Source organism: Melospiza georgiana, chromosome 2, assembly GCF_028018845.1.
Source record: "Melospiza georgiana isolate bMelGeo1 chromosome 2, bMelGeo1.pri, whole genome shotgun sequence".
NCBI classification, from domain to species: Eukaryota; Metazoa; Chordata; class Aves; order Passeriformes; family Passerellidae; genus Melospiza; species Melospiza georgiana.
Genome location: NC_080431.1, coordinates 79218483 through 79244166, shown reverse-complemented (window position 1 = coordinate 79244166; position 25684 = coordinate 79218483). Strand labels below are relative to the sequence as shown.

The 25684-nt window shown below is 38.3% G+C and overlaps 1 protein-coding gene across 3 annotated transcripts in view; it reads left to right on the top strand.

The window, feature by feature from the left end:
• The window catches only part of PRMT8 (protein arginine methyltransferase 8), a 59565-nt gene extending 39040 nt beyond the window's left edge, over window positions 1-20525 (top strand). For all 3 annotated transcript variants that reach the window (XM_058045849.1, XM_058045848.1, XM_058045847.1), the window contains exons 5-11: window positions 3365-3428; window positions 6498-6640; window positions 7024-7111; window positions 10191-10306; window positions 14760-14910; window positions 17170-17291; window positions 19075-20525. In XM_058045849.1, the coding sequence (XP_057901832.1) occupies window positions 3365-3428; window positions 6498-6640; window positions 7024-7111; window positions 10191-10306; window positions 14760-14910; window positions 17170-17291; window positions 19075-19158 (768 nt within the window). In that variant the 3' untranslated portion in view covers window positions 19159-20525. The remainder of the gene's footprint in view (window positions 1-3364; window positions 3429-6497; window positions 6641-7023; window positions 7112-10190; window positions 10307-14759; window positions 14911-17169; window positions 17292-19074) is intronic.
• Window positions 20526-25684: the final 5159 nt, after the last annotated feature.

The window sequence follows — 25684 nt, the reverse complement described above, 5'->3', positions numbered from 1 at the left end:
TCAGACCTAGCAGTCTTTCTTATAGTCAAATTCAGACTTTCTTATAGTCAAATTGAGAATTTATGGTCATATTTGCAATTGGAAACTGTGAGTGTTCCATTTAAAAAGCAAACATTTGCCATGAGTTATTACATAGAGCTGTGATGTTCCAGTTTCTTCTCTACAGTTAAATGTGATTTTTCAAGTAGCATGATGTGGAAACTGTTGACAAATGCAGAGTGTTGGTTTTTTGACTACAGAAATCACTCTCCTCTTACTCACACTTTCCCTCTTGAGGCTCAAATTCATCCACTACTCTGTCTGGTTCTTCTTATCCCTTCTTACCCACTGTTGGAACTTATTCCTTGCCACTGCCTAAGCCAACAGCTAGAATTATCTCTGGGCTTTCAAGAGATGTAAATCATAGAATCATTAACTTAAAGCTGCATCAAGTTGGCCAAGGACATGTCCAGTCCAATTTGGAAAATCTCCAAGTACAGAGACTCTAAATACTCTCTTAGCACCTATTCCAGGCCTACAATCAGCAGGAATTTCCTTTGCCACAGCTCATAGTTACTGACTTTTGTCTTGTCCCTGTGCATTTCAGAAAAGAGTTTGACTTTACTTTCTTTGCAAGCCCTCTTGGGATACTTTTAGATTCCTGTTGGAATGGGGGGATCTCTTCTATAACCTGAGCAGAACCAGCCCCCTCATTTTTTGTTTTTTCTTCACCTGCTCTGAGCCCTAACCCCTGTGGGAGGGTACCACGCAGTGATGTTAATCTAGCAGGGGAGCTGTTGTAAGAAATGTAGAGATAGAATCGGCACATAGCTCTTGGTGCTTGGGAGGGGTCAGTGAGGGACACAAAAATACACAAAATATCCCTTGAAGCCTTGGTTCATCTGCTGCATTTCGTCATACAAAATTCAGGACAGTCATTGCAGTGAATTCCGTGCTATTTTCAGACAAACAAAACAGTGCAGGAAAGAAGGAGTTAAACAGACACAGAAAATGAAGGCTGATGTTAGATGTCAGCTGCTTTGTATAAAAAGGTGGTGATGAGGACACAGCCCAGGGGAAATCTGGGGATCTTGTGACTGTTTCAGGAAGAGACCACAGTAAATGAGAAGACATTTGCAGCAGTGGATTGAAGACTGAGAAGTGAAATGAAAGCAGAGGTGAATACGCACACACAGAACCAGATACAGCTGAAGCAGTTCAAGGGTCCATGCTGGGACCGCTGCTGTTTAAGATCTTCATTAAGGACAATAGATGGTGGGATTGAGTTCACCCTCTGCAAGTTTGCAGATGACACAAAACTGCTTTGTGCAGCTGATGTGCTTGAAGGAAAATAGGCCACACAGAGGAATCTTGTCAGGCTTGAGGAGTGGGCCTGTGTAAACCTTGTGATTTTCAACATGGCCAAGAACAGGATCCTTCACTTGAATCAAGGCAATCCTTTGAAGATCTCTTCAAGCCCAAACCGTCCTATGATTCTGTGATTATAAACCCAGGTACAGACTTTCTTTATTGGAACATGTGCTTTTCATAAAATCCAAATGCTTTGCTAAATAGGGCAGATTTGAGCAGATCGCTGACTTGAAAGAAAACTGAGAAAAAAAATCTGACAACACCAATTTTTCCTCTATTTCTTCACCTGCAGAATTCAGTTTTCTTTTTTCTGAAATGGGTTGCTTTTTAAAATAAAATTCAACCACCGTATAGAGTCCAATTCAAAATACAGATGAATAGCTTTAGCCACCCTAAAGCAAGTTTTTTTCTGAAATATGTATTCCTTCATGAAACATTTAAATGTTGAGGGGTTTTATTCTTTTGCTTCTTTGCATCTGAAACTGATTTTTGGGAACTTGTTGTCATTCATGAGAGAGAACTTTTTATTTCTTTGCACTTGTTCTTTAGAAAGTTTGGAAAGCAACCTCCGAACACCTACCTACGCCTGCTTTATTTAAAAACCATCCAAAATGGGCAATGGAATTGAAAATAACAGACAGATGTGTATAAAGACAGGGAAAATGAGTATAATGGCAGTAATATAGACAGGGCACACAGTCCATACAGTTTACAGTAAGGGAAGAACCTGGATGGAGCCAAAAGATGTCACTCACCCCAAAGGATTTCTTCCTTGAACTCTCTGGCCTGGCACTCAGGTGCTCCTTTCCACAAGCCAGTTTTGGTTTATGCTCAGGCCATTGAGACACATTTTAGGAATGGTTTACATCTGCAGGCAAGCTAAGCAGAATCAATGTGCTCCCATGGGGACTGGGATTGATATTATGACTGCTATTATCTGTTTCGTGCACAATATAAAAAGAATAAAAGATCTGTGTGTCCTTGCATCTGCTGTCCTGCCATCTGTGAGTGTTGTCTCAGAGGTCAAGCACAATTTAGCTTTTAGAGATTAAATGGGATTCACTGGCTATATAAACCACTTCATTAGAGATAATATAGTTCTATTTGACATTCCCACAGGGGAATTAGGGAGACAAGGATTATGCAAAGTAGTATCGTCCGTTTAATGCCGAATTTGGAAGAGGCAAATTAGGAACTGATTCAGTGACTACAAGCAACTTTGGCCTTCATGATTTGCAAGGGGCACAAAACCCAGAGAGATTCTTGGAATGTAGTTTTTCTCTAAAAGATATTAGAGGTCATTGCAAAAATGCTTTTATGCTAGTACACAGTTTAAGGGCAAGTTTACCAAGTTTAACGGCAAATCTAAAACTCGGAGGCACTCTGTAATTATTTTCCTAGAAAAAGCACAGAACTGCTTAGAGAAAAAGCCATGCAGATCTGGATATTATTTTAAACAGAAAATTTCACTTCTTTCTTGTATGTTAAATTATTGCATTCTTTTGGAATAGCAGCTTTTCTAAAGAATATCGATTTTTTACATTGAAAACAATTGCTTCTTGGCATAGACCAGTATTGGCGTATTTGAATTTTAATATTATTGACAAAGTTTGAATGCATTTTGTTTTAAAATATATATGGAAATGTAGCATCATCCTAATTCATTCCATTCAGCAGATTGTTGTGGGGGAGGAGGCAATACTCTGTAGTACCAGGAATAAATTAAATATAATTAATAATATACATTTTGTAGGTAAAACACCTTTTTTCACATTTCAATAATTTTTAAAGCAATCTTTTCCACAGGAGCCACTTTAACTCAGACACAGACTGCAATTTAAATATTAAAACATCATTAATTATGATCCTCCCCGCAGGTTTGATTTACTCTTTATCAATGGTTAAATGCTTTGTAGAGTCTTTGCTGCCTTCAGTAGATAGTTTTCATTCACACAGCTGAGCTCTCTAACAGATAAATTGCTCTTTATCTTGCTTTTTTTTTTTTTTTTCCTAGATTGAATGCTCAAGTATATCTGACTACTCAGAAAAAATTATCAAGGCCAACCACTTGGACAACAGTAAGACTTATATAATTTTTTTTCAGGAAAAAGAGAAGATAACTGTTTTGCTTTTGCTGATTAATTTATGTTGTGTGTTTTACATGTAAATGGTAGTTTTGCAGAATATACTTATGTAAATGCAAAACTAAACACCTCTTTCTAGGCACTACAATAATTCCTCACAGGAATTACTGTCAATTCTGTATGTATCAGAGACGAAAAAAGGAAATAGAAATGATCAATGGGAAGTTCGGTTTAGCATAGGAGAAGGAAGACCCTAAATTAGAACTGAACTTATCAAATTAATTCTGCCATTAGAATTTCACCTTCTCTTTTAAACAGAATAGAAATACAAACACCTATGCTGACATTCAAATTGAGATAAGGTTTAAAGCAAAAATTTTTGCTAAGTTTTCTGACTCCCCACTTTAAGAAAATACTTTTTTCAAAACCTTATCAAAATGCACACTCACACAAATGAAAATGTTCAAATCATAAAATAAAAATATCATATAAAATTTTTTTGATTGAAATGAAAGCTGATGAAATTTCCAAGTATGTGGAAAATCTAAATTAGAAAAAAACAACAACAAAAAACTAACCAAAACTTAGATGTAACCCCAAGCTGCTGAAAACCCTTAGCAAAAAATAATCCCCAACAAGTTCTATTTCATGCCTTCAATCCTCCTCCAAATCACAGCACTCAAGATATCTTTGTAACAACCTAAAAAGTCAGTCTTTTTTTAACGGAGGCCGTGAGACAGCTCCTGTTTAAAGTGCTTTTTTGCGAAGAGCTTGCCTTTGCTGCAGAGCAGGTCATGGCTGGGCTGTAGCCAGTGCCCCCACTTTCAGCTGTGTCTGCGCTGATGCTCTGCCTGCACATGTGCAGGAATGAGTTTCTGTGCTGGTTCACATCTGCTCTGATTTTTCTTGCCATCACTGGCAGTTTGTAACTACCCTGAGCTCTCTGGGAGGAATATTTATTGTACATTTATTGGGCATTCAGGTGTTATGGTGTGAAACAGCAGTGGTGTGGGGTACAAGGGGCCAGCCAGCCTATGCAACTCTTGGTTCAGGAAAAGAAGGAAGCAAAGGAGCAGAAAATACTCTTTCCACAGTAGGGATAAGGCACTAAAGCAGTGAGGTGTGACCTCTGTGGTTGTCCTAAACCTTGGATGCAGAGGCTGTGCGTTCCCAGAACAGCTTTCATTGGCTAGAGACAGAAATAGCACACTGTGGATCAATTTGTGTTTGGATTTCCAGCAGAGGAGTTGTATGTGAAGGAACCACTGTCAGAATACATTAGAAGGTTCCAGTGTTCTCCAGAAGGTGCAGAAGGTTTTTATTTCTGCTTTTCCCTCCTGTTTCTACAAGGAGAGAGGCACTGGGAAACTGTGGAGGCAGGAGCAGAGCCCTCTCCCTTTGGGAGGAGACTTGGCAGGTTCAGCAGTCTGCCTGACTGCAGTTTGGTCTGCAAACTGCACACCTGAACCAACATTTACACTTTCACACTCCACACTGACCCACATTCACTTCTATTTTAATGCAGCCAGGTACTGAGCCAAAGGATCTTGTTGCTCATGGAAATTTTCCTTTCCCCACCCCCCAAATGTTTTGAGCAATGCAGAGTCAGCAAAAGGGGCTGAACCAAGGGAAAACCCACTGCTTCTAGAACAGATACAGGCAATACATCTGGGGACAGCACAATCTGTCCCCATGTGATGCCTTATGAGGTGAAGGGAGGTGGGAGGAACCAGTGCTGCTGCTGCTGCTGCTTACACTGTGACTGTTCTGGGTATAAGCAGGGGGCTTCAAAGCCACCAGTGTCACTCTGGCAGCTGCCAACAGCGCTAAAATTCACTCCAAAAGAATTGGGGCAGTGGAAGTTCTTGAGAGAAAAGAGAACTAAAGAGAACTCATGGCTGGAGCTTATAGACATGAGGACTCTTCAGTAAAACAAGAGATGAACTGTTGAATCACTAACTGTGAAAGAAATGAGATTAAAGAGTGGCAAAGAGAACTCTGCTCTTTTCCAGTCAGGTTCCTCTTACAGCTGATACTTTGTGGTACCAGTCTGAGTCAGAGTGTTCCCAATTTCTTAGGGGGCCAGTCTGGATTAAAAATTTGCTATGCAAATCGAGTGGCCACATCTGGTTAGAGTAATACTAGTACTGCATGTATTTGGGAAAAACAAAACCTCCTTTTCCCTGGACTGAGTTCCAAAAATCATTCAACCCACACTTCCAGACTCAGCCAGCTAACCTAGTTCTAGCTAAGTTATATTAAATTAAATTACCTTAATTTTTCTGAAACTGAATGTTGACTATTTCATCAATAAAAACCGGTCATTAAAAATTGCCATTAATTAAGAGTAGTGAAGTAATCTTATAAATTAGTAATGAAAAGTAAAATATTCACCTAATTCCTAAATTTCAAGTTCATCTGTTACCTTTTCAAGGAAGAATCCAGAACCATGAGACTTTATCCACTGCAACAAGCAATAAAAGCATGAGAGAAACATACTCTGAAAATTATCTAGCACAAGCTGAAAATACATTTGTAAATAGGATTTCTTTTTTTTTTAAGCAGGAATGAGTGATGACTTGTGTAGTGGTCCTAAAACAAAATTATTTGTTACAACTGAACTAAATATGGCCCAGCATTCAAGCATTAGTGTGTAAATCTGCAGGGATGTTTAAATGCTTCTAAGTGGATTCTTTGCTATACTTGGTCAATGATCTCGAAATCTGCCAAATTTTAAAGGGCATTTTAAAATGAGATCATACAGGTAACCAGGTAAGACCTATTTTTCTGTTGTTTTTAGACATGGTGGGGGTTTTTTTTTGGCCTTTGATTTTTGCGTTGTTTATTTTTTTTTTTCCTTTTATACTGCTACTAAAATTGCTATTTATTAAACGTACTTGGAATAGTTTTTAAAGTGTGAAGTGCATTGAGTCACATGGAGTCATGCCTTATGGACAGGCATTCAAGAAGAGAATCATATTGAAAAGGTCAGCCTGACATTCACCAGTAAGGATCTTAGGTGTTTTATTATGTGAAACATATTTCTTTGGATTCTCTTTTCAGTAATCACAATATTTAAAGGTAAAGTGGAAGAAGTTGAATTACCTGTGGATCAAGTAGACATCATCATCAGCGAGTGGATGGGTTACTGTCTGTTCTATGAGTCAATGTTAAACACAGTCATCTTCGCACGAGACAAGTGGCTGGTAGGTGCTCTGCATGCCGTGCTCCTCGCTGGAGCAGTCACCATTTACTTTCTGACTACAAGCTTTCCCTTCCCTCCTGTGGCCATAACGAGACACAGTCACATCTCCAAGTGCCATTTCCCAGGCTTTAACGAGGAGATGACAAAGGGAACCTCAGTGAAAGAGCTTTGCTTTTGATCAAGTGCTGGCTGGCCAAGTTTGCCTAGACACTGTCTAATGACATTGCCGCAGGCTGCAAGGCTAAAGCTGGTGTGCAAATCTGAAGGAAAACAATAAAGGCATGCAAGGGGTGCTTGTCTGGTTTTTGTATGTGCAGTTCAAAATGTGATGTCTTTGTCAGGTGAATAGATTACGAGATCCATTTCCCCACAATTCATCAACAGAAACCTGGAGGGCTAATGTTTCCAGACCGAGCTGCTTTGTACGTGGTAGCAATTGAAGACAGACAGTACAAGGACTTCAAAATTCACTGTGAGTAAGCACCTGCCAGTAACACTTTTCTGTGGTTATTTCCCTGAAATCTTTCATTTCCAGTAGCCTACTGTGATCTCTGCAGGCCAGAATTCCAATATGAATGTGGACTCTGAGAAAATGTTGGTCTGCTGATAAGTTCAGGAAATTTGCAGTAATTTAAAGAGCACTAAGGAGAGATGCATGTATAAACTGATGAAGACTTCGCCTAGAGCTATATTAATACCTCTAGCTATATTTAAAATGTGGATTAAAGGAGATTTAGTTTAGTTGTTGTTTTGATAAATATATAATCCATCATAACAGCCACAAAGCCCAGTAATATTCTTTTGCCATTCAGGCCCTTATTTTTGTTTTTAACATAACAAAAATATAAAAGTAGTACGATGCAAATAATTTGTACATGTGAAGAAATAAACCTAGAAAAAAATTATATCTCCATGATTGCTTGTCAAAAAGAAAAAAAAAACCACAACACATATAAGTTTTTAAAAAATATTTAATGTGAGAATTTTTAAATTAAAAATAAGGATCAGAAATTTAAATTTCACTTATATGTTAAGAAAGGGTTCTCATTTTGGGGTTTTTTATACTTCATAGATGCATAAAATTGACATTTCCTTTTCTTTTAAAATGTTGGGAGAGTTTCCTTGAAGTATCATTGAATAACTGGTGCTGTTAGTGATATCTACAAGTGACCTAGTCCAGACTCCTGCTGTGATCAAATGAACAAGTTTTACATTATTTCATTCTTCTTTTCAACATTTCTTGATTTTATTTATTTTTCAAAGCTGAGCAGTTTCACTTAAAGGTATTTTCCATTATGGGAAAAAAATAACCACAAAATTCCTAAGCAGATTTATTAACCAAAGAATACATGTGAAAATTTGGGTTAAATTAGTGGGTTCAGACAACCTTTAAATAAAAATGCCTAACTCCTCATTCCTTGACTCTCACCTCCTCCCAGAAAAGAGGCTTGGTGTTTCTATAATCAAATTCAGTGCTAATACACAGAACTGCCAGTTGGTCAAAATTGCTATTTTGGGTCAAAAGCGAGCCCAGTGCAGTGGGGCGGTGACAAGAAGTCTCTGTAGGTGCCAGGAAGGATTATATCTCCCTCTCAAGCACAGCCTAGATTTTTCTCCTCAGCTATGTGATGACCTTGACAGTTAAACTCCTTACAAAATATACAGACTCAAATGGATGTATGAGGCATTCATTCTGTAAAGGAATCAGAGCCATTTTGGCCTAGAATCTTTCATTTTGCTTTTGAATGCCTTCATTTCTAGACTTTAATATTTTTCTTTTCTCACAGACAATACATCTGTTTTCAAATTGTTTCATTTTGAGCCATGTGAAAAAATGTACAGTCATTTTTTCCTCTTCTAAAATGTTGTTTTCCTTGAAGACACCTTACTTTCTGATTTCACTTCTGATTTCCCTTCCCCCCCTTACCTTATATACCTCTGTGTCTGCAGTTATTTCTGTCCCACTATCTGCACCACCATCTTCTCTCCTTTCCATTTCTAAATCCTTGATGGTGTCTCCTTACATTTCAGTTTTTCATCTTTTTCTCTCTTAAGGAGGATAGAGACTTGCCTTCATATGAGATGCAGACTTGAGCATTTTAAAGAGCGTTCAAGAACCATTATATTGACAAAGAAATAATGCAATATGAGGTTTCTAAAAAAATCTAACTTCTGATTTTTCTAACTGAAGATTAATGCCAGAGAGCACTACTACAGTCAATTACTCTGATTTACTGCAAAATGTAAAACATATAATTTTATTTCTTACCTCCTGTGACAGCTCTCTCCCTAAGACAGATTGGGCCACATATTTCAAAGGTATTTCATGTGGGCTGAGGTGCAGTAAATTATAGAGGCCCCAATAATAAATAAAGAATTAATAAATTGTTTCTTCAGGGTTTCCTAATTAATTTTTTCTGAGTAATCACATAAAAATGTATGACTTTTTTAAATGTAATCTGAAGTTCTCACATACTCATGATGCCTGAAGGAAAAGTTACAGCTCCCTTTAAATGCTGAAAAATTCACAACCCAATAAAGAAATAATAAAGAGATATCAAATAATCATTCGTGTCCATGTTTTTCCAATTTAGGAATATGCAGATTTTTATATCACATGACATTTTCTGTCATACTCCTCTGGAAACCCCAGTAGCTCAAATGCTATGCTCTGAAAAAAATGAGACACTTCAAACATGCTCACAAATGTGTTTATCTGTTTACTTTTTGTTTTTTGTTCAAGTAATTTATAAAAAATGGTATTCAGTTTAGATGTTGAGATGAAGCACTGAATGGACCTTGACTTACATGCTTCAGAAGACAAAGATTTCACTTGTTTGACAGTTCTTGTTTTCACTTTGTTAAACAAATTTAAAAGCAAAGACAGTGTACTTCTTCATTTCTCAATGTTTTCATTTTCTGCAAAAAATCCTCAACATGATAAGAAGCATCTATTGGAACACCCAGAAGAACAATTCAAATATAGAGGATTGGCATGGCTTTTAAATCTTTTCAAAGTGAACCTTTTGCTTTTCTATCATAAACTTGGAGTCCCAACTATTGAAACACCTGCAATTCTACTCCTGCCAGTAATTTTCTTGCTGAAACTAAAACTACTAAAATAATCAAAAGAGCATGTAAACTGCCAATTGAGTGGGAATCTATGAGAAAAAAAAATAAAAACCAACAACAACAACAACAAAAAAACCCAACACTCAGCCTGGCATCAGATGATTTTGGTCAACAATCACAAGCATCTAAAGCCACAAAAATCATTGACAAATCTCATATAAAACAGTTTTGGAGACACCAAAAAATAAGGGCCAGGAGTTCAAAGATATACATTGAGGGCTTATTTTGCCAGAACTGCATTACCTGTAAAATAGCAATGATGGCATAGGTACCCCAGCTGGGGCAGGGAGCAAAGAGCTGAAGGAGACATCTGAAAATTAGGGGATGGTAGAAATTCTTTCAAAAGAAAAATGCTTTGAGAAGCAAAAAATATTTTCTATTACTGCTGCTAACCTTGACAAATCCATTTGCCCTGACAGGGTGGGAGAATGTGTACGGCTTTGACATGACCTGTATTAGGGATGTTGCCATGAAGGAGCCCTTGGTGGACATAGTAGATCCAAAGCAAGTGGTGACCAACGCCTGCTTAATAAAGGTTTGGTAATTCTGAATAGACCTCACTGTGACTCTTTACACCTAACTGCAGGGCTCTTTTGGGACCTGCTGCTTATGTTTTGCTTGCTTTGAAGCAGCTGCAGAAGGCATCATTGCAGAATGCTGGCACATTAGGAAGGAAAATTGTGCAGTTTTAGATTAGCCAAGTCTTGCATGTTTCACATGCTCAGTATTGTCACATGACCTGAGCATGAACACTGATATCTTGATTTCTTATGGAATTCCCAAAGGCAAGATGGTCCTTGTGTCTTACAAATTTTACTTGTGCAAATACTGGATGAAGAGAGACATGGTATATTTAGATATGAATTTTAATTGCCCTGCCTTTTAGTAAATAGAGGTTGGAAATTGCTGATTGAGCACTGCTGAGGAGAAGGGGTAAATGATTCTGTTTGCAGTAAGAAAGTCTTAAGCATCAGTCTGAATTGATGATGAAATAATTAAGTGCAGAACATGTGATCGGAATTGGAACTCAATTTATTTCTCTAACTTCCTAATTCTTAGCCTTATATAGAATTCTCTCTCAGCCCCAACATCTGCACCCGGAGTTTTAACTGGTACCCTGCTCTACATGTGAGACAGAAAGGTCACTAAACCCTGTTCACAAGATCATGTTAACAATGAAGGAACTGCCTGCAGGAACACTTGAAAGCTCTAAAATTCCCTTCAGGTGAAGGAATCCTCATGTGGGACAACTGTCCTGAACAAGGCTGTCTGCATCAATAGCACTGTACCAGGTCCATGAATCCAAGAGCTCGTTTATCCCAAAGAATCAGTTCTATCTTTTCCCTTTCACTTTTTGCCAGTGAAAAACACAGCATTAACTATTCCCATATGCAAAGGGAAAGCTGTGCCTCCAGTCTGCAAAACCTTTACTGAAAGCAAAGGAACAGAAGCAGAAACTCTGCATGAGTACGAATGCATGCACAGTCCATCTGCACTGAGGGGAACACAAGATGGCTGTGCCTGAAAACAGCCTCAACCAGGGCGATTTAAAATTGCAGCACACACAAAAGAAACAGCTATTTAGACTCTATGAAATATGTCCAGAGAGAAAGAGATCAGGGAGCAAAATGGGTTGGCTGCTCTGGAATAAAAAGCTGCACGCCCTTAATTGAAGTGCAAATCCAACGCTTTATTTAGAAGGTCTTTGAAAGTAATTTCGTTTACGATGACAGACAACAATTTTCCAAGTGTTTCTATTCTGGTTTTATATTTAGTTTTGACATCTTTTGTCCATAAACTGAATGGTGCTGTACCATGTAGAGGCACCATGAGAGCAAAGCAGGTAATAAGTGCACAAGCACAAACCACCCTCCGTTCCAGAATCAGTTGCTAATCTCACAAACTGATCACTAAGCAAAGAGAAAATTGCCAATGAAAAGCATGAAGGAGGGAGATTTGTGTTCAAGATAGCAATATGAAAGCAGGAAAAACAGATTCTGTAGTTATATATTTTTTAATTTAATTTATTTTTGCACATGATTTATTTATATAAAATGCGTTTCTTTTCTCCTGAAAATATTTGTGAATTCAGAGAATAATATTAGCCTAAGAAAACATTTGAGAATAAACAAAGCCATAATGTTTAATTATTCAAATGTTTTATTACAGCACTTTTGGATAGCACAGCTTGTTCATATTAGATTCACAGAGGGATTTTTAGGGTTGTATTCAACCCAAAGCCAGCTAATTTAGGGTGCCTACCAGATGAGTCTGGGTTCTCTCTACATTAGTCATTGGATGGACCAGTCACTAGATACATACCTCAGAGACCAGTCAGAGCCTTGTGCTTCTGCAGTTATTTCAATTATTCAATTTTAATTTAGATGCTCTGAACAGTTCTACAAAATCAGCAAAATAAGACATCAACTGTGCATGCTGTGTAGCCATGGCACGTACCAGACATGCTGGAGACTTGAGTAAAATTTCCTCTTTTTTACTCCTCAGAAACTGGATGTAACTCAAGTCCTGAATGCTTTAAGGAATTTTAGGCACTGGACCACAGGCGCGCTAGGGGTGATGCATGCAGGGAATGCAGCATCCTCTCTGCTGTGAGAGCCATTCTCTTGTGCATGATCTCTTAAATGCATCTGAGGGACACAGGAATTGTCCTGCCAAATATGAATCCTGTGTTTAACATCCTCAGCAAATCAGCCAGGGAGAGTAGTGAGAACAAAGCATCTTCAAACCACCCAAATCAGTAAGTGAACTCAGGAATAAGTGTACAGGTGTCCTGCTGGGGGCCTACTGCTTTCAGTAACACTGCCCAAAAATATGGAAAAGTTTGTTTCATACTTAGTAAAACCGTTGTGGTTTCTTCTCTATCCAAAAAACAAACAAACAAACAAACAAACAAATGAAAGAACTCCATCAAACCTGGACATCCACTGAGATTTGCACATTTAGCTTATTTCCATGCTCACAAAGTCCTAGCTGAATAACCTGACTGTCTGGGAAGGAGAACAGGAAAGAGGTGCCATGGCACTCTAGAAGCAACCTTAACTCCAGTTTCTGTCATTTGTCTCCTGTGCAGTTAGCTGTAACGAGTGTTGCCATTTTATATAAGAATATATGGTTGCCAGAGTACAATTCAAGATCACCAAAACCAGACTTGGCCATTCTCAGAATTATATTAATTAATAAAAAATGTCTCTTACCTTGCGTTGTATAAAAGCTATGTTTCTGTCCTAAAATAAAAGGACTGAAAAAATGACCAACAGTTTACTTAGGATATCTGTTTAATATTTTTGAGAAATTTCTACTGACTTCTCTAATGAAAATATTTCCTAGTGCTTTTGATTCCACTTTACCCTGCACAGCAAACACATCTCAGAGAGAGTGAGCTAGCTCCCTTTTAAGTGCCTCATCACTAGACTTAAGTCCTAATTTCCCCACAGTGAGAACACTAAAAAGACACTAAAACTTACAGAAGTCTGCAGCTATCACCCACCAGTCCAGTTTAGCTTGGCAAAGCAAATTTTGCAGGCTGCTGTGGAACTCTGCCAAGAGACCTCAGAAGTTCTCATTCCTACCATGCTTTTTTCTTACCCTCTTTTGAGGGAAAAAAGCCAAAAACATTTTAAGGTTGTCACAGCTTTAAATGACCAGTTATATGCATAGGTCACACAGGATAAACACTAATGCCTCAGGGTGTCGTTGCAATGCAGTAGAGTAATTTTTATTATGGTTAAGTTGTTCTTGAACAATAATGTTAACCAGACAGGCCAGAGCTATGGCTTGCTTAAATCATCTCCCCATAAGTCTTCCTCTTCCAAGTCTCAGAAAAACATATGTGGTCCATGCAAAGACCTCAGTAACTGAAATATGGCTGCATCTTTCTATGTCTCTTTTTGCAGTCCTACCTTAGATTACAGAGGGCAATTTCCGCACGAGCCCTAAAAGAGGCTAAAAGAGCCCTCTAATGGGCAGTCTGGACTCTGCTCTCCATTCTTGCAGTGCAAGTCTTAAGAAATGCTGGTGAGGTCAGAAACACAATTCCTGACTTCAGCTGGTAGAGAAAATTTGGATATCTGCCTACAAAATTCTGTTTCCCTGTATGCATGAGCAATAAGGGCACCAGAGCAACAAGACTGAACAATGAAGTAACCAGAAAGCACACACATTTCCCACAGCATTAGAATAATACTTCAGACTTACCATCCTCCCTATCATCACTACAACTTTCGGAAACAACATAGATAAAAGTAGTACCTAGCTAGAAAAATCAGATCCATCTGAAAAACACAGTTTAAGCCTTGAACAGTGGGATTTAAATATTGATGGAAATAAGCAATCCTGAAGACTACATTGTCCCGTCCAACTACTGCCATCAAGCCATAGTATGATTGACATAATTTGTTTGTTTTGTTCAAGAGCAAGATCCCTGTACTCACTGTTTGAAATCAGTTACCTGAAACAGAACTAGAAAACATCACCATCAAAAAGAAGGCCCCTCTTGTGCCTCAGATGTTTTGACTGCTTGACATGTCAAATCGCTTTCCTTTCCAGAGATGCAAAAACAAATAAGGTTATTTTTATTAAAAACTCAACTCTGGCATCTTTCCTCATGCTGACAGTCCCTGATGATAAAAGATCTTGAACTGGACCTATATATCCATTTCAACATCTACCTGTATTTATCAGAGCACCTTTCTAGCCTGATTTTTCCCAGCTCCTACAGGCCCTCCCTGCCATTCCCAAGAACACACGCTCTTCAGTGAGAGTCCTCTCTCAGCTTAGTGAGATAACTGCCTCATTTGCTCGTTATTCGGTATATTAGAATACCCCCCTGATTGCTTACAGTTTTAAAAAGCTGCCAGTCATCTTTGTGTCTGATCATTAAATGAGATACTAAAGTACCTCATTTTAACACTTAACCTGAGAGTCACAGGCATCTGCATGTAAATATCATTTCTTTCACCTCCAAACAGGAAGTAGATATTTATACAGTGAAGACTGAGGAATTGGAATTTACGTCTGCATTCTGCCTCCAAATTCAACGCAATGATTACATTCATGCCTTGGTCACCTATTTTAATATCGAATTTACAAAGTGCCACAAGAAGATGGGATTTTCTACAGGTAATCTGTATTTCTTTTAATTTCATTTCTGTTGCTATCAGTCTATCAGTGCTGCTGGTTAGATGGTACAGGAAGGTTTAATGTACCACCACATTTGAATTTCAGTGATAAAAACTATTGTAATTTTGGGGGTGGTGAGCAGGATGGGGAAAGGACAACAGCTCTTAGGAATTCTGTGGAAACAGAGGCAGAATTTCACAATGGCTATCAAGCTTAGAGCTCAGCAGGAATTATGACCTGTGAATTTATGTCCCTTGCCAGTTCTATCTAAATCCTGTGTCAAGTTTCTCAGATTAGACAGAGAATTATCAACTCAGAGAGAAATAGCAGCTCTGCATCCGAGTTTTCCGCAAATCCAAAACCTAACAAAGCTTGCCCCAGAGCCTAGACCAAAACTACCATTTTCTCCAAGCTATAAAAACACACATATTGATTATGTGAGTTGTCTCTAACAACCTAGATGTGAAACTCTAACTTGCCTTGGTGAGCAGATATTTAAAGGAATAAGTCCATTCCCTTAAGGCATTATTTACCAGACTGAATAAACCAGAGAGTCTTGCAATAAATGCAAAAACCTCATCCTGTAGACAGCCTTTGTCTAGACAGGAGGGTGAAGTGTTTCTCTGCCTCTGTTCAGTTTATCATGGTGTGGTAGGTGCAGAAGAATTACTCCATGAAAAGGTTGTTTGGCCATCTGCTGCTGAAGGTCACTACTGTGTAGAAGACCGGTAAAGATTCTCAGCTGGTGTCTACTGGCAAAGCTGCACTGAATTCAGTAAAATTCACCAGCTTGTAGGACATGTCAAAACATGCTTCTTTATATCTTTATAAATTATGAATAAGTGTTTAATTTGGGGTGGACTTGGAGACCTGGGCCTGCATTACACACACCCCCTGTTGTTAGGGCACAAGTTTCCAGTTATGTCAGGCTTTTCTAGGGAACATGGCCCTACACACCAACTACGTGGGTGTGTACAAGGCAGCAGTTATGACTTAGAATATAAATTCAATTTCGTTTCAGTCTGACATGTTTTCAGTTAGAAATTTTACACAGCCATGTCCAAATGGTAAACAGTCTGGATCAGAACTCCTACAAGAAGATATCTCATTTAACAATTGGGATTAACAGTCATTAAAAGTGTCTGGACAAATAGACAGAATTTATCTGGTAAAATCCTTTTCCTTTCGACAATACCAATTTTCCAGCACAGTTTCTGAAAAAAGTTGGTTTATATAGATCTTCTGATTCTAGAATTTTAGAAAAGAGTTAAAAATTCCTGTTGTACTAGTTTTTAAAAAAAGCATCAGTATTTTCCCAGTCAGAAACAATTTTCAAAGCCAAGTAATTTTTTTTGAAACATTGATGCTGAAAGGAAATAAAATCATTATTTTATTAAAGTGTTAATAATGATACCATACAGTGACCTTATGTGACTAAGGGATACAAATAGAAGAAAAATAAATTTATCAGAGGCTTTTTTTGCCAAATTAGGAAGTCTTTGAGCTCCTACAGCTATTCTTAGGTTCCTAGATGCTCTTCACTGCAAGAATGGTAGGAACAAAAAGTGACCAGTACAAGATCATTAGGCACTGCTCAAAGATTGAAACTTAAATCAGAAATAGAACCAAAGAAGTAAATTAAAAACCTGAAATAGCAAAGGGTCCTCAAAGTGATTCTGCTAAGCAAGACTAGAAATTAATTTAGACCAGTTTCCATCTCTAGCAAATTGCCCAAAATGCCTTTTAATAGTCCCAAAAGAGATCAAGGTGCAAATGCCCTTTCATCCGCTCTATCCTGGAAACTAAAAAATTTGCTGGTTTGGGATCACTAGTCAAATGTTTCATCTGCAACACTGCGATTAATAATTTTTGATGGACCTTTCCTTCATGCTTTTTTATCATTGCTTTTTGAACTAATTTTGATTTCTGAAATTCAAAGCACTTAGTGGTAAAGATTTTCCCAATTTTAACATGTGTGGGTTGAAAGAAAAGCATAAAAATGTGCCTATCCTGCCCTGTAACCCTTTTTGTGGAATCTTTCTTGCTGGGTGTGATTCACATCTGACACATTCCAGTAAAAATTGGAAGACAACTCCCAGACAGCCAACAGAATTGTGTTCCAAAGCATATTTCCTAATATAGTACATAAAGTACTCTATGAAAAGAAAGGATTTTTCCCAATTGTTTCCAAGTCATAATTTGATTTGCAAGGCATTTAAGAAATTTCAATAAGCGATACCCATATATATGTATTTTTAGCACCCGATGCTCCTTATACTCACTGGAAGCAAACTGTCTTCTACTTGGAGGACTATTTAACTGTGAGACGAGGAGAAGAAATCTATGGGACTATATCCATGAAACCAAATGCAAAAAATGTGGTAAGTCAGCATCCCTGATCCTAATTCCACCTCTACTGACCACAAGCTATGATCCGCAATAAAGAAAATGCATAGGGGTAAAACAATGAGTGTGCTAAAGGCATTCATGTTTATTAGGAAGAGCTCCAGTCAGAGCCTCACCAAAGCTGATGACAGCAGTGGTAAAGCAGTGCTAATGTTACAGAAGTCAGCCTGTAAGCAGGCTAGCATGGGAAGAGAGAAAGGATTCAGGTGCATCACTGAGTCAGCTGTCCTCTGCAATCAGCTTTACTCACATTTTGTGACAAAAGCAGGCAAGGGGTTTTTCACAGTGTCACTGAAATCAGTGGAAAGATCCCTTCTGCCAACACAGGGTGATCAAGAGTAAGCACTTCAGTTCCACATCTATGAGCACTGAGTGATTTGCCACTCAGTGCCCAAGGACAGTCCAACAGGAAATTAAGTAACACATTTTCGAGGAATGCTTGTATGAACTCACTGATTGAATGTATTTGAACTCAGTAACTGAGTGAAAATGTTGTTTAAAAATTGTGCCTTTCCATAGAAAATAGGGATGCTTTATTTAAGACAAAAGCTAAAGTATGATGGATATGACACTACCATGACTGCTGAAAACTTCCTCAGTTTCTCTGCTATGGGTTGAGTCCCTCTAGTGCTTCTTTTAACTGGTAAGGAGACTGTGAGACACGGTCTGCTAGACAACCTATGGCTGGGTAGAACAAAACATGAGAATTATGGCTTCTGGGAGAAACACTAGACCATTGTCTGCCAAAAATATTCAGCAGTATCTCTTCACTCTCTATTACAGTAAACAGCAGTTAAAATAACCCGTAATCCATCTATGCAGTTGTAACTGTTGAAAAATTGCATTTGTTAACTGCAACAAATCTTAACATTTCATTGTCTTCCCTTTTTTTATTCCTTTCCATTTTTATACCAAACACAGACTAGATATGCTAGTGTTGATACAGAGGGAGAAATAAACACAAAATAAACTTGGCATTAAAACAAACACATTCACCCCTGAGGCTACTTGCTGAAAGAGGAAAATAATCTGTTTCCCCACCCTTATGTTGTCCTAAGGGGACTGGAATATTTTCTTTTGGTTTGAATGTATCAATTTTCAGTGAGGGGAAAAATGAATAAAATATCTCAAATTTGTTCACACAACAGTAAGCACCTGAATGCAGATTTGTGTGCTAAAATAAATGTGTTCTTGATAGTTGTCATAAGACAGAGAGACCACCTCGGTTCAAAAGGATTTGATACTGCTTTGTTCTTCTGAAACATGAAGTTTTTCAAAAGCTTGCATAGACACAGCTTCTTTCTGTAGGGCTGTGTAGTGCCTCTTCCCTATAAACGTGTCATTATAAGATAAAAAATGACTGTACAATGGGAAGTTTACTAGATCTATTCTGCAACAACCCCCTAGTGGGGAAGCCCTTCGGCCTAAATTAAGAGCATCTCAATGGGAGATAAAAATTTTGATAGGATACATATGATAACAGCATTTCAGAAGCTTCCTAAACCAGGAAGTAACCAGGACATTAAATCCACTTCAGGAAGAGTATAGAAATAGGACCTAAGCACAGATTGTATGATGAATGCTATTAAACATCTTACAGCCTGCTTTCTCAGTGTTAGCACCATTTAAAACCAGAAGTTAGAAACCACCACAGGAATCTTTTGAATCTGCTGGTCTTTTCAACCCAAGCAATGATAACTGAATTAATACAGTAAACTTATGGTCTTACTTACATGTTGCATTTAAATCTTTTTACAGCGTGACCTGGATTTCACAGTAGACTTGGATTTTAAAGGACAGCTATGTGAAATGTCAGTATCTAATGACTACAAAATGCGTTAGCAAGAAACCTCGCAGAGAGATGAAAAGGAGAATTTTATCAAGTCTTGAACTGCTGAGCTTCAAGCTAGGAACAACTGATCACAAGATTATTATATTAAATACTAGAATGTTTACTCTGATGGAGGGTGGTAACCTGATCTTTCTTGCAGATAGTACAGGGGGCTGGGATCCCACTGTGAATGTACAGTATACAGAACTGTAGCTTTTGTTAAACATAGAAAAAAAATAAGCAACAGTCTTGAGTGTTCTGGTTAACTTTAGGATGGCAGAAGATGCATATACAAATTGTATTACTTACTGTGAATTTCTGGTTCTTCCAAGCTTTGCATGTTAAAGATGATTAGGGCAGTTTTCTCACTATGAAAGACTACTACAGCACATTACTGTGATAGTATTACTGGACTTATATTCAATATAAATGAATATATATATATTGTACATGAGGAAAAAAAAAAGTCATTTCATAATAGGAATTTGTTTTGTGATTAATTAATTCTCATTACGCAGTTATGGAAAGATACTGATGTTACCTCTGGCGCTACTCTAGGCAGTGATATATTCCATTAACTGTCCGATGTTATAGCTTTGGTAAATATTCCATGCAAAGTGTAGATAAGAGCTGGGCATTTACAGGAAGTTCAACAACTATATTTTTGAATGTCCTCTGAAAATGTGGACCATTAGTTTTGAAATTCACCTTCACAACTGGATGTCTGTCAGAGCTTTAACAAACATTAGCTTTTTATCCTTGAAAATATTCTGTGGTGAGTTTTTATAGCTGGATTTTGCATGAGACTTTCAGAAATCAGACACCTAGTATTTAAATGTGATGAATGCAAAGTCTCTGAAATGGTGGATAATTCATGCTTCTTGCCCATGCCATATTTCAGTTCTTTGCAAAATTCTTAATACAAAATAATTTTTAAAAAATAGGAATTCGTGTTACCTTTTGGTGATGTTTTAGATAAGTTTTAAATTGCAAATACTATTCTCAAGAGTGCAGTAATTTGCAGGAGCAAGTTAATGTCTTTAAAAAAAAATGTCAATGGCTTCTGATATTACTAAGATGTCTGTAGCTTTCCCATCCCCTTGAGTCCCTTGTTTTTCGTACCAAATCTCCTGCTTATTGTTAAAATATTAAGTGCTTATAATTCCTCATACGTATGTATCAGGTCTTTTTACTATATGAATGTGGGCCATTTAATCGTGTAATTCATCAACTGCATCACCAGTCCTATCGACACATTTTCCAGTCCCTCTGGCATTAGGCACTAAATCATGTTCTATCTTGTACTGGATAAGATTGACTAGTTTTTTGCCTAAAAATATTTTTAATCACCTGCAAATAAAGCATACTTGAAGATGTATTTTGCCAGTATTTGTCAACTTCTCGCTTTTTAGAAACCTGTTTCTATTGATTTTTCCTCCACAGAAACTGTACAGTGCCTCCATTTTCTTATGGTTTTAAGAATATGATCTGGGGATTTTATCAAATGGTACCTATGTAGAGTGAAATTAAATTGTAATTCAGCAGTAAAAGATACTGTTTGCAATTTAGTTCACCACTGTTGTTTTAAAGCTTCTTTCATACTTTTGGATTGAGGATGAACAACTTACCTTACAAAATCGAGCTTATCTGTGAAATATTGCTGTCATTTTCAGGGAATGAGTTCAGCTACTCTTTCAGTAATGGACTGGGAAAAAAACATCTAAAAGTCCCTTTCTAGTCCCTTTCTGTGATTCTAGGAATTTTAAGTAAGGAAATCTACCATAGTTTCTCTCAGATCCTCCATTTATATAAAAATCCACTCAAACTATGTTTTCATATTCTTCTTTGCCACTAATCACTGAGATATCTATTACTGAAAGAGGAAAGACTTTTACTTTGTTTGCCTAAATTATACTTTGAAAGCATTTCAAACCATCCACTTCTCTAGCCCACAACATAAATATTTAATAACTTTAATATTAAAAGAATAATAAAGAAGGGGGGGAAAGTCTCATACCTTATTTAAAACAAAACAAAAAAATATATAAATAAAAATAAAGAAAAAAAGAGAAAAAAAGAATAAAAAAGGAAAAAAAAAATTCCCAAGGGTCTTTAATGAGAATGTTTCATTTTTGCCTGACAGAAAGCACTGGTCAAGAAGCAGCAAAAAAAACCCCACTTGATCAGAATAGCTCATTAACCAATTTGAGAAGTATTTAAGAACTGCTGTACATCGATTTCCCTGCCTCATCTTTCAACTGTTGACAGTGAAGTGTTGGTCTCTCTTCAATAGTGGCCACCTTCCCTTCGTACTTGAAGTGCCCATTCACTTCAGTGTTGCAGGATTACATCCTGACTGATACTGTTAATGGCACAGTTCTCAGGTGGTCACCACACCTCAGGCACATTCCATCCTGGAAAATTAGCTTCTGCTTTTCTTCATATAAAAAAAAAAAAAATAATGTATTTCTCCATGAGAGAAAGAACTGAGAGTGTCTACTGGAGTGCTGAGTGCCTTCAAATCACAGTGATCAAAAAGCAAATGCAGGCTTGCAAGGCCATTAAAGCTGTTACCTACCAACAAGGTTCTGAAAGCACCAGTGAGTTCGGCACACACAGCATCGGCTAGGTCAGCATCAGTGAAACAGGTATGCAAAGACCTCGCAGGTCAGGTGCAATCAGCTACAAGGCTTTCCTCAGCAATCCAAGTAACTACCACAGTAACTACCAATCCAGGTAACTACCACACAGTCTGAGCCTCATTTTCTCAAGGCTTTAATAAGAAAGTTTCTCGTGGACCCAGGACTGAACCCAAGCCACTGATTTTCAAAGCTTTGCATTAAGATATAATGACAAAATGACGGTTGAGAGCTGAAACAGACCGTTGTTTTAAAGATTTAATTCCCTTCCCACAGACAGGAAAAGAAGATCATGAGCTGAGGACAGAGCATGAGAAAGAAACAGAAATACAGTATTTACACAAAAGACTGTCCCTGATGAGTAACACAGCGCTGGAGAAAAGAGAAAGCAGGTCACTTCTGTCTTGATTCTGATCTTAAGGCAGAAGCATTAAAGCACTCCTCAGGGATTGTTCTGTCACTTGAAACAAAAAGGAGCATTCAAAAAAAGCTCCATGCTGAGCATGCCTCTAAAAGACACAGTGGGCAATTCACACTTGCAGTACTTGACAGGATTAAGGAAGTAGTCCCTAGTGTTAGGGGGCCACTGTATTCCCAAGGTTCTCTAAAGAACAGCATAGTATGGCTCTATTCTCATAAGAGCTTCTTATTCCCAGCACCAGTTAACCCTTGCCAGATGTCAATAGTTTCAGGTTTGGGTTTTGCAGGGGCTGTTCTGGGGACCTTTCTATGTGCATAATTAGGGGTTTACAGCCTTTTAGTACTGTCTTAGACTTCTAGTAAGAGTTGAAACTGTCCAAAATGGGAACAAGGATATTACCCGAGGTGATAATATTTACCCAGTAATACCCAAGACAGGTTTTTACCACAGTGCTAATTTGAAGAACCTTCTCAGAGATAATTTCTAACAGGATTTGTTTTAAATTTAATATTAATTAAGAAATTAATTTAACACATACATATTTGATTATAGATAACTTCATTGACTTAGAAGGTAAGTTTATACATGGTATTCTATGCACATAATGAAGACTAAGTCCCTGCTTTAGGAAGATTAGAAAGTACAGGGCTGACCTGCTGAAAAGCAGCTCTTCAGAGAAGGACCTGGGGATGCTGGTGGACAACAAGCTGTATATGAGCCAGATGTGTGCCCTTGAGGCCAAGAAGGTCAATAGTATCCAAGGTGCCTTAGGAAGAACATTGTCAATAGGTTGAAGGAGGTGATCTTGCCCTTCCACTCAGCCCTGGTGAGGAGAATCTGGAGTGCTGTGTCCAGTCCAAGAGAGACATGGAGCTCCTGGAGCAGATCTAGCAGAGGGGAATGAGGATGACTGGGGGACAGGAGCATCTCTCTCAGGAGGAAAGCCTCAAGAAGAGAAGACTGCAAGGGGACCTTTTCAATGTCTGCAAGCACCTTAAGGGGGAGTGCCGAGAGAATGAGTCCAGACTCTTCTCAGGGTGCCAACCAATAGGACAAGATGCAAAGGGCAGAAACTGATGCACAGGAAAAGTAATGACCTTTGCATCCTTGTAGCCAGCAGCAGGAGTTGAGGAAACAGCATGCAGCTGAGTTGGGGGAGGTTTAGGTTGGATAGCAGGAAAAGGTTTTTCACTCAGAGGGGTGGCTGAGCACTGGAACAGCCTCTCCAAGGAAGTGGTCACAGCACCAAGCCTGACAGAGTTCAAGAAGTGTTTGAACAACACTCTCAGGCAAATGGTATGACTCTTGGGGCTATGTTATGCTGGGCCAAGAGTTGGACTCAATGATCCTTATGGGTCCCTTCCACTTCAGGATATTCTATGATTTCATGAGGAAGAACTTTACTATGTGAGGGACCAAGCACTGGAACAGATTGGCCAAAGAGGTTCTAGAACCTCCTTCCCTGGAAATATTTTAAAATCACTTGGAAACTAATCCTGAGTAATGGATTCTAAGGGACCCTGCTTGAGCAGGGGGTTAGACTACATGAACTTCAGTAGTCCTTTCCAAAACTAACCATTCAGGGATTCTTTGATTTCCAAGAACAAAGACTCCCCCCAGGCTCTCTGGGCAGCTGTTCCAGTGTTGTGATAATCTCACAGGAACACTTAATGCTCAGCTGGAATTTCTCGTTTTAACCTAGGACTGTTGGTTCTTGTTATTTTACTATTTTCCCCTGATAAAAGCCTGGCTCTCTTTTCACTCTCCATAAGGCACTGGAAGATACAGTTATTTCCCACCTCAGTCCCCTCATGGTAACTCCCCTCTTCCCTACACAATCCATCATTGCATCCTAAAATATGAATTACACCTCCTATGCAGCTGCAATCCCTCCTCCTCCATTCTTCCTTCTAACAGGCTATGTTTTTCCTGCTACACAGTGCTTAACAAATGCATCTAAGGGTTTTGCAACAAACATAATCCCAAGGATAACTATTTAAAAGAGATCTACAGTTTTCTTACTGTGCTGTGTTGGTGCCATGGAGGACACACTTTATGAGCAATGGCTATTGGCTTATAAGGCCTAAGTTTATGCCAGTGTGTGCATCTGCCTAGTTGGAATATACAACTAAGCCAGGGGGTTTCTTTTTCAATAGGCATGAAGCATTCACAGACTAGTTCCATCTGGAAAAGGGGAAGGTTTTTACCTTTTTTTGAAACATTTCTTTCAACATTTCTCAGAGATCATCTTAGATCTTAATCTGCTAAGCACATGTGGGAGTCATATAGAAGACAAATCCTTTAGATGGCATCTAAACTTCCTAGAAATTAAGTGTGAATTAACAGCAACTACAAATCTTTTAAAGAAGCAACTGAAGGAATAAACCTGATGCTTCAGGTCTGATATAACAATATGTTTAGAGTAAAGAGAACATGAATCATCAGTTAGAGATTTCCCAGAAAACTGGTATTTCTGCACAGTATGATGACTGGGGTGAGCCAGGGCAGTAGTACGCCTACAGGGAACAAGAGTGTTCCCTGAAAATAGCTGCTGCTTCTGGGGATAGGCACAAAAAAGGTAAAAAATGTGTTCTACACAGTCGAGACAGAGAAAGAAGCAGACCACTGCTCACAGATGACTGCTAAAGCAGACCACCTGTCTCTTAGACAAAAAAAAAAATTCTTCTAGGGTCCAGACACAACTGACAGGAAAGAAAAAGCTTTTTATGATCTCAAAATTTTTGAAATCTCTGCTGTTCTCTTTGCACGTCTTTCAGGCTTTACAGGAACCAACACAAATTCCCTGACTCCCTTCCCTTTATCTTTTCTTTGTATGCTTGATATTTTTCTCATTTTTGAGTGGAAACCAACAATGGAGATTTGTGATGATGCAAACAACATGAAGAGAGTATTTTTTGAGAAAGCTTCGGGAGATACTATAGTGTGATTATGAAACAGAAAGAAACCATGTTACCTTTGGGATAACAACTGCAACACAAAATCAGTCTTATTTCCTCAACACACAGATTTGGGCTACAATCCAAGTCATTCCTCTGAATCACCAAGTGAGGTCTTTTAGAAGCACAGCAATCAGCAAGATCAAGCCTGAGCTGACCCACATGGAAAACGGAACGTCCTCTTTAGCAGCTCGGTTCTGTGCTTTTGTGCCCAGCCATTTCCCGTTTATGTAAATTAACCATCAGCATTTCCAGTACAACACAGCCCTAGAACCAGAAATGGACCCCTGTATTAAGGTCACAACAGAATTTAATCACAAACCATACTTGCCCTACCATTTTGATGCAGGAATGTGAACTGGCAGCCCAGAAAGGCATGTGTAACTCATTGACAGTGACTTGCAATGCCCATCAGTTAGCAGAAGCATTTTATCACCATTGTGGCATATTTTTCACATTTATTAGCATGAAAAATCAATGTCATTAGCTAATGAGATATGATTAAAGCAAATATAATTGC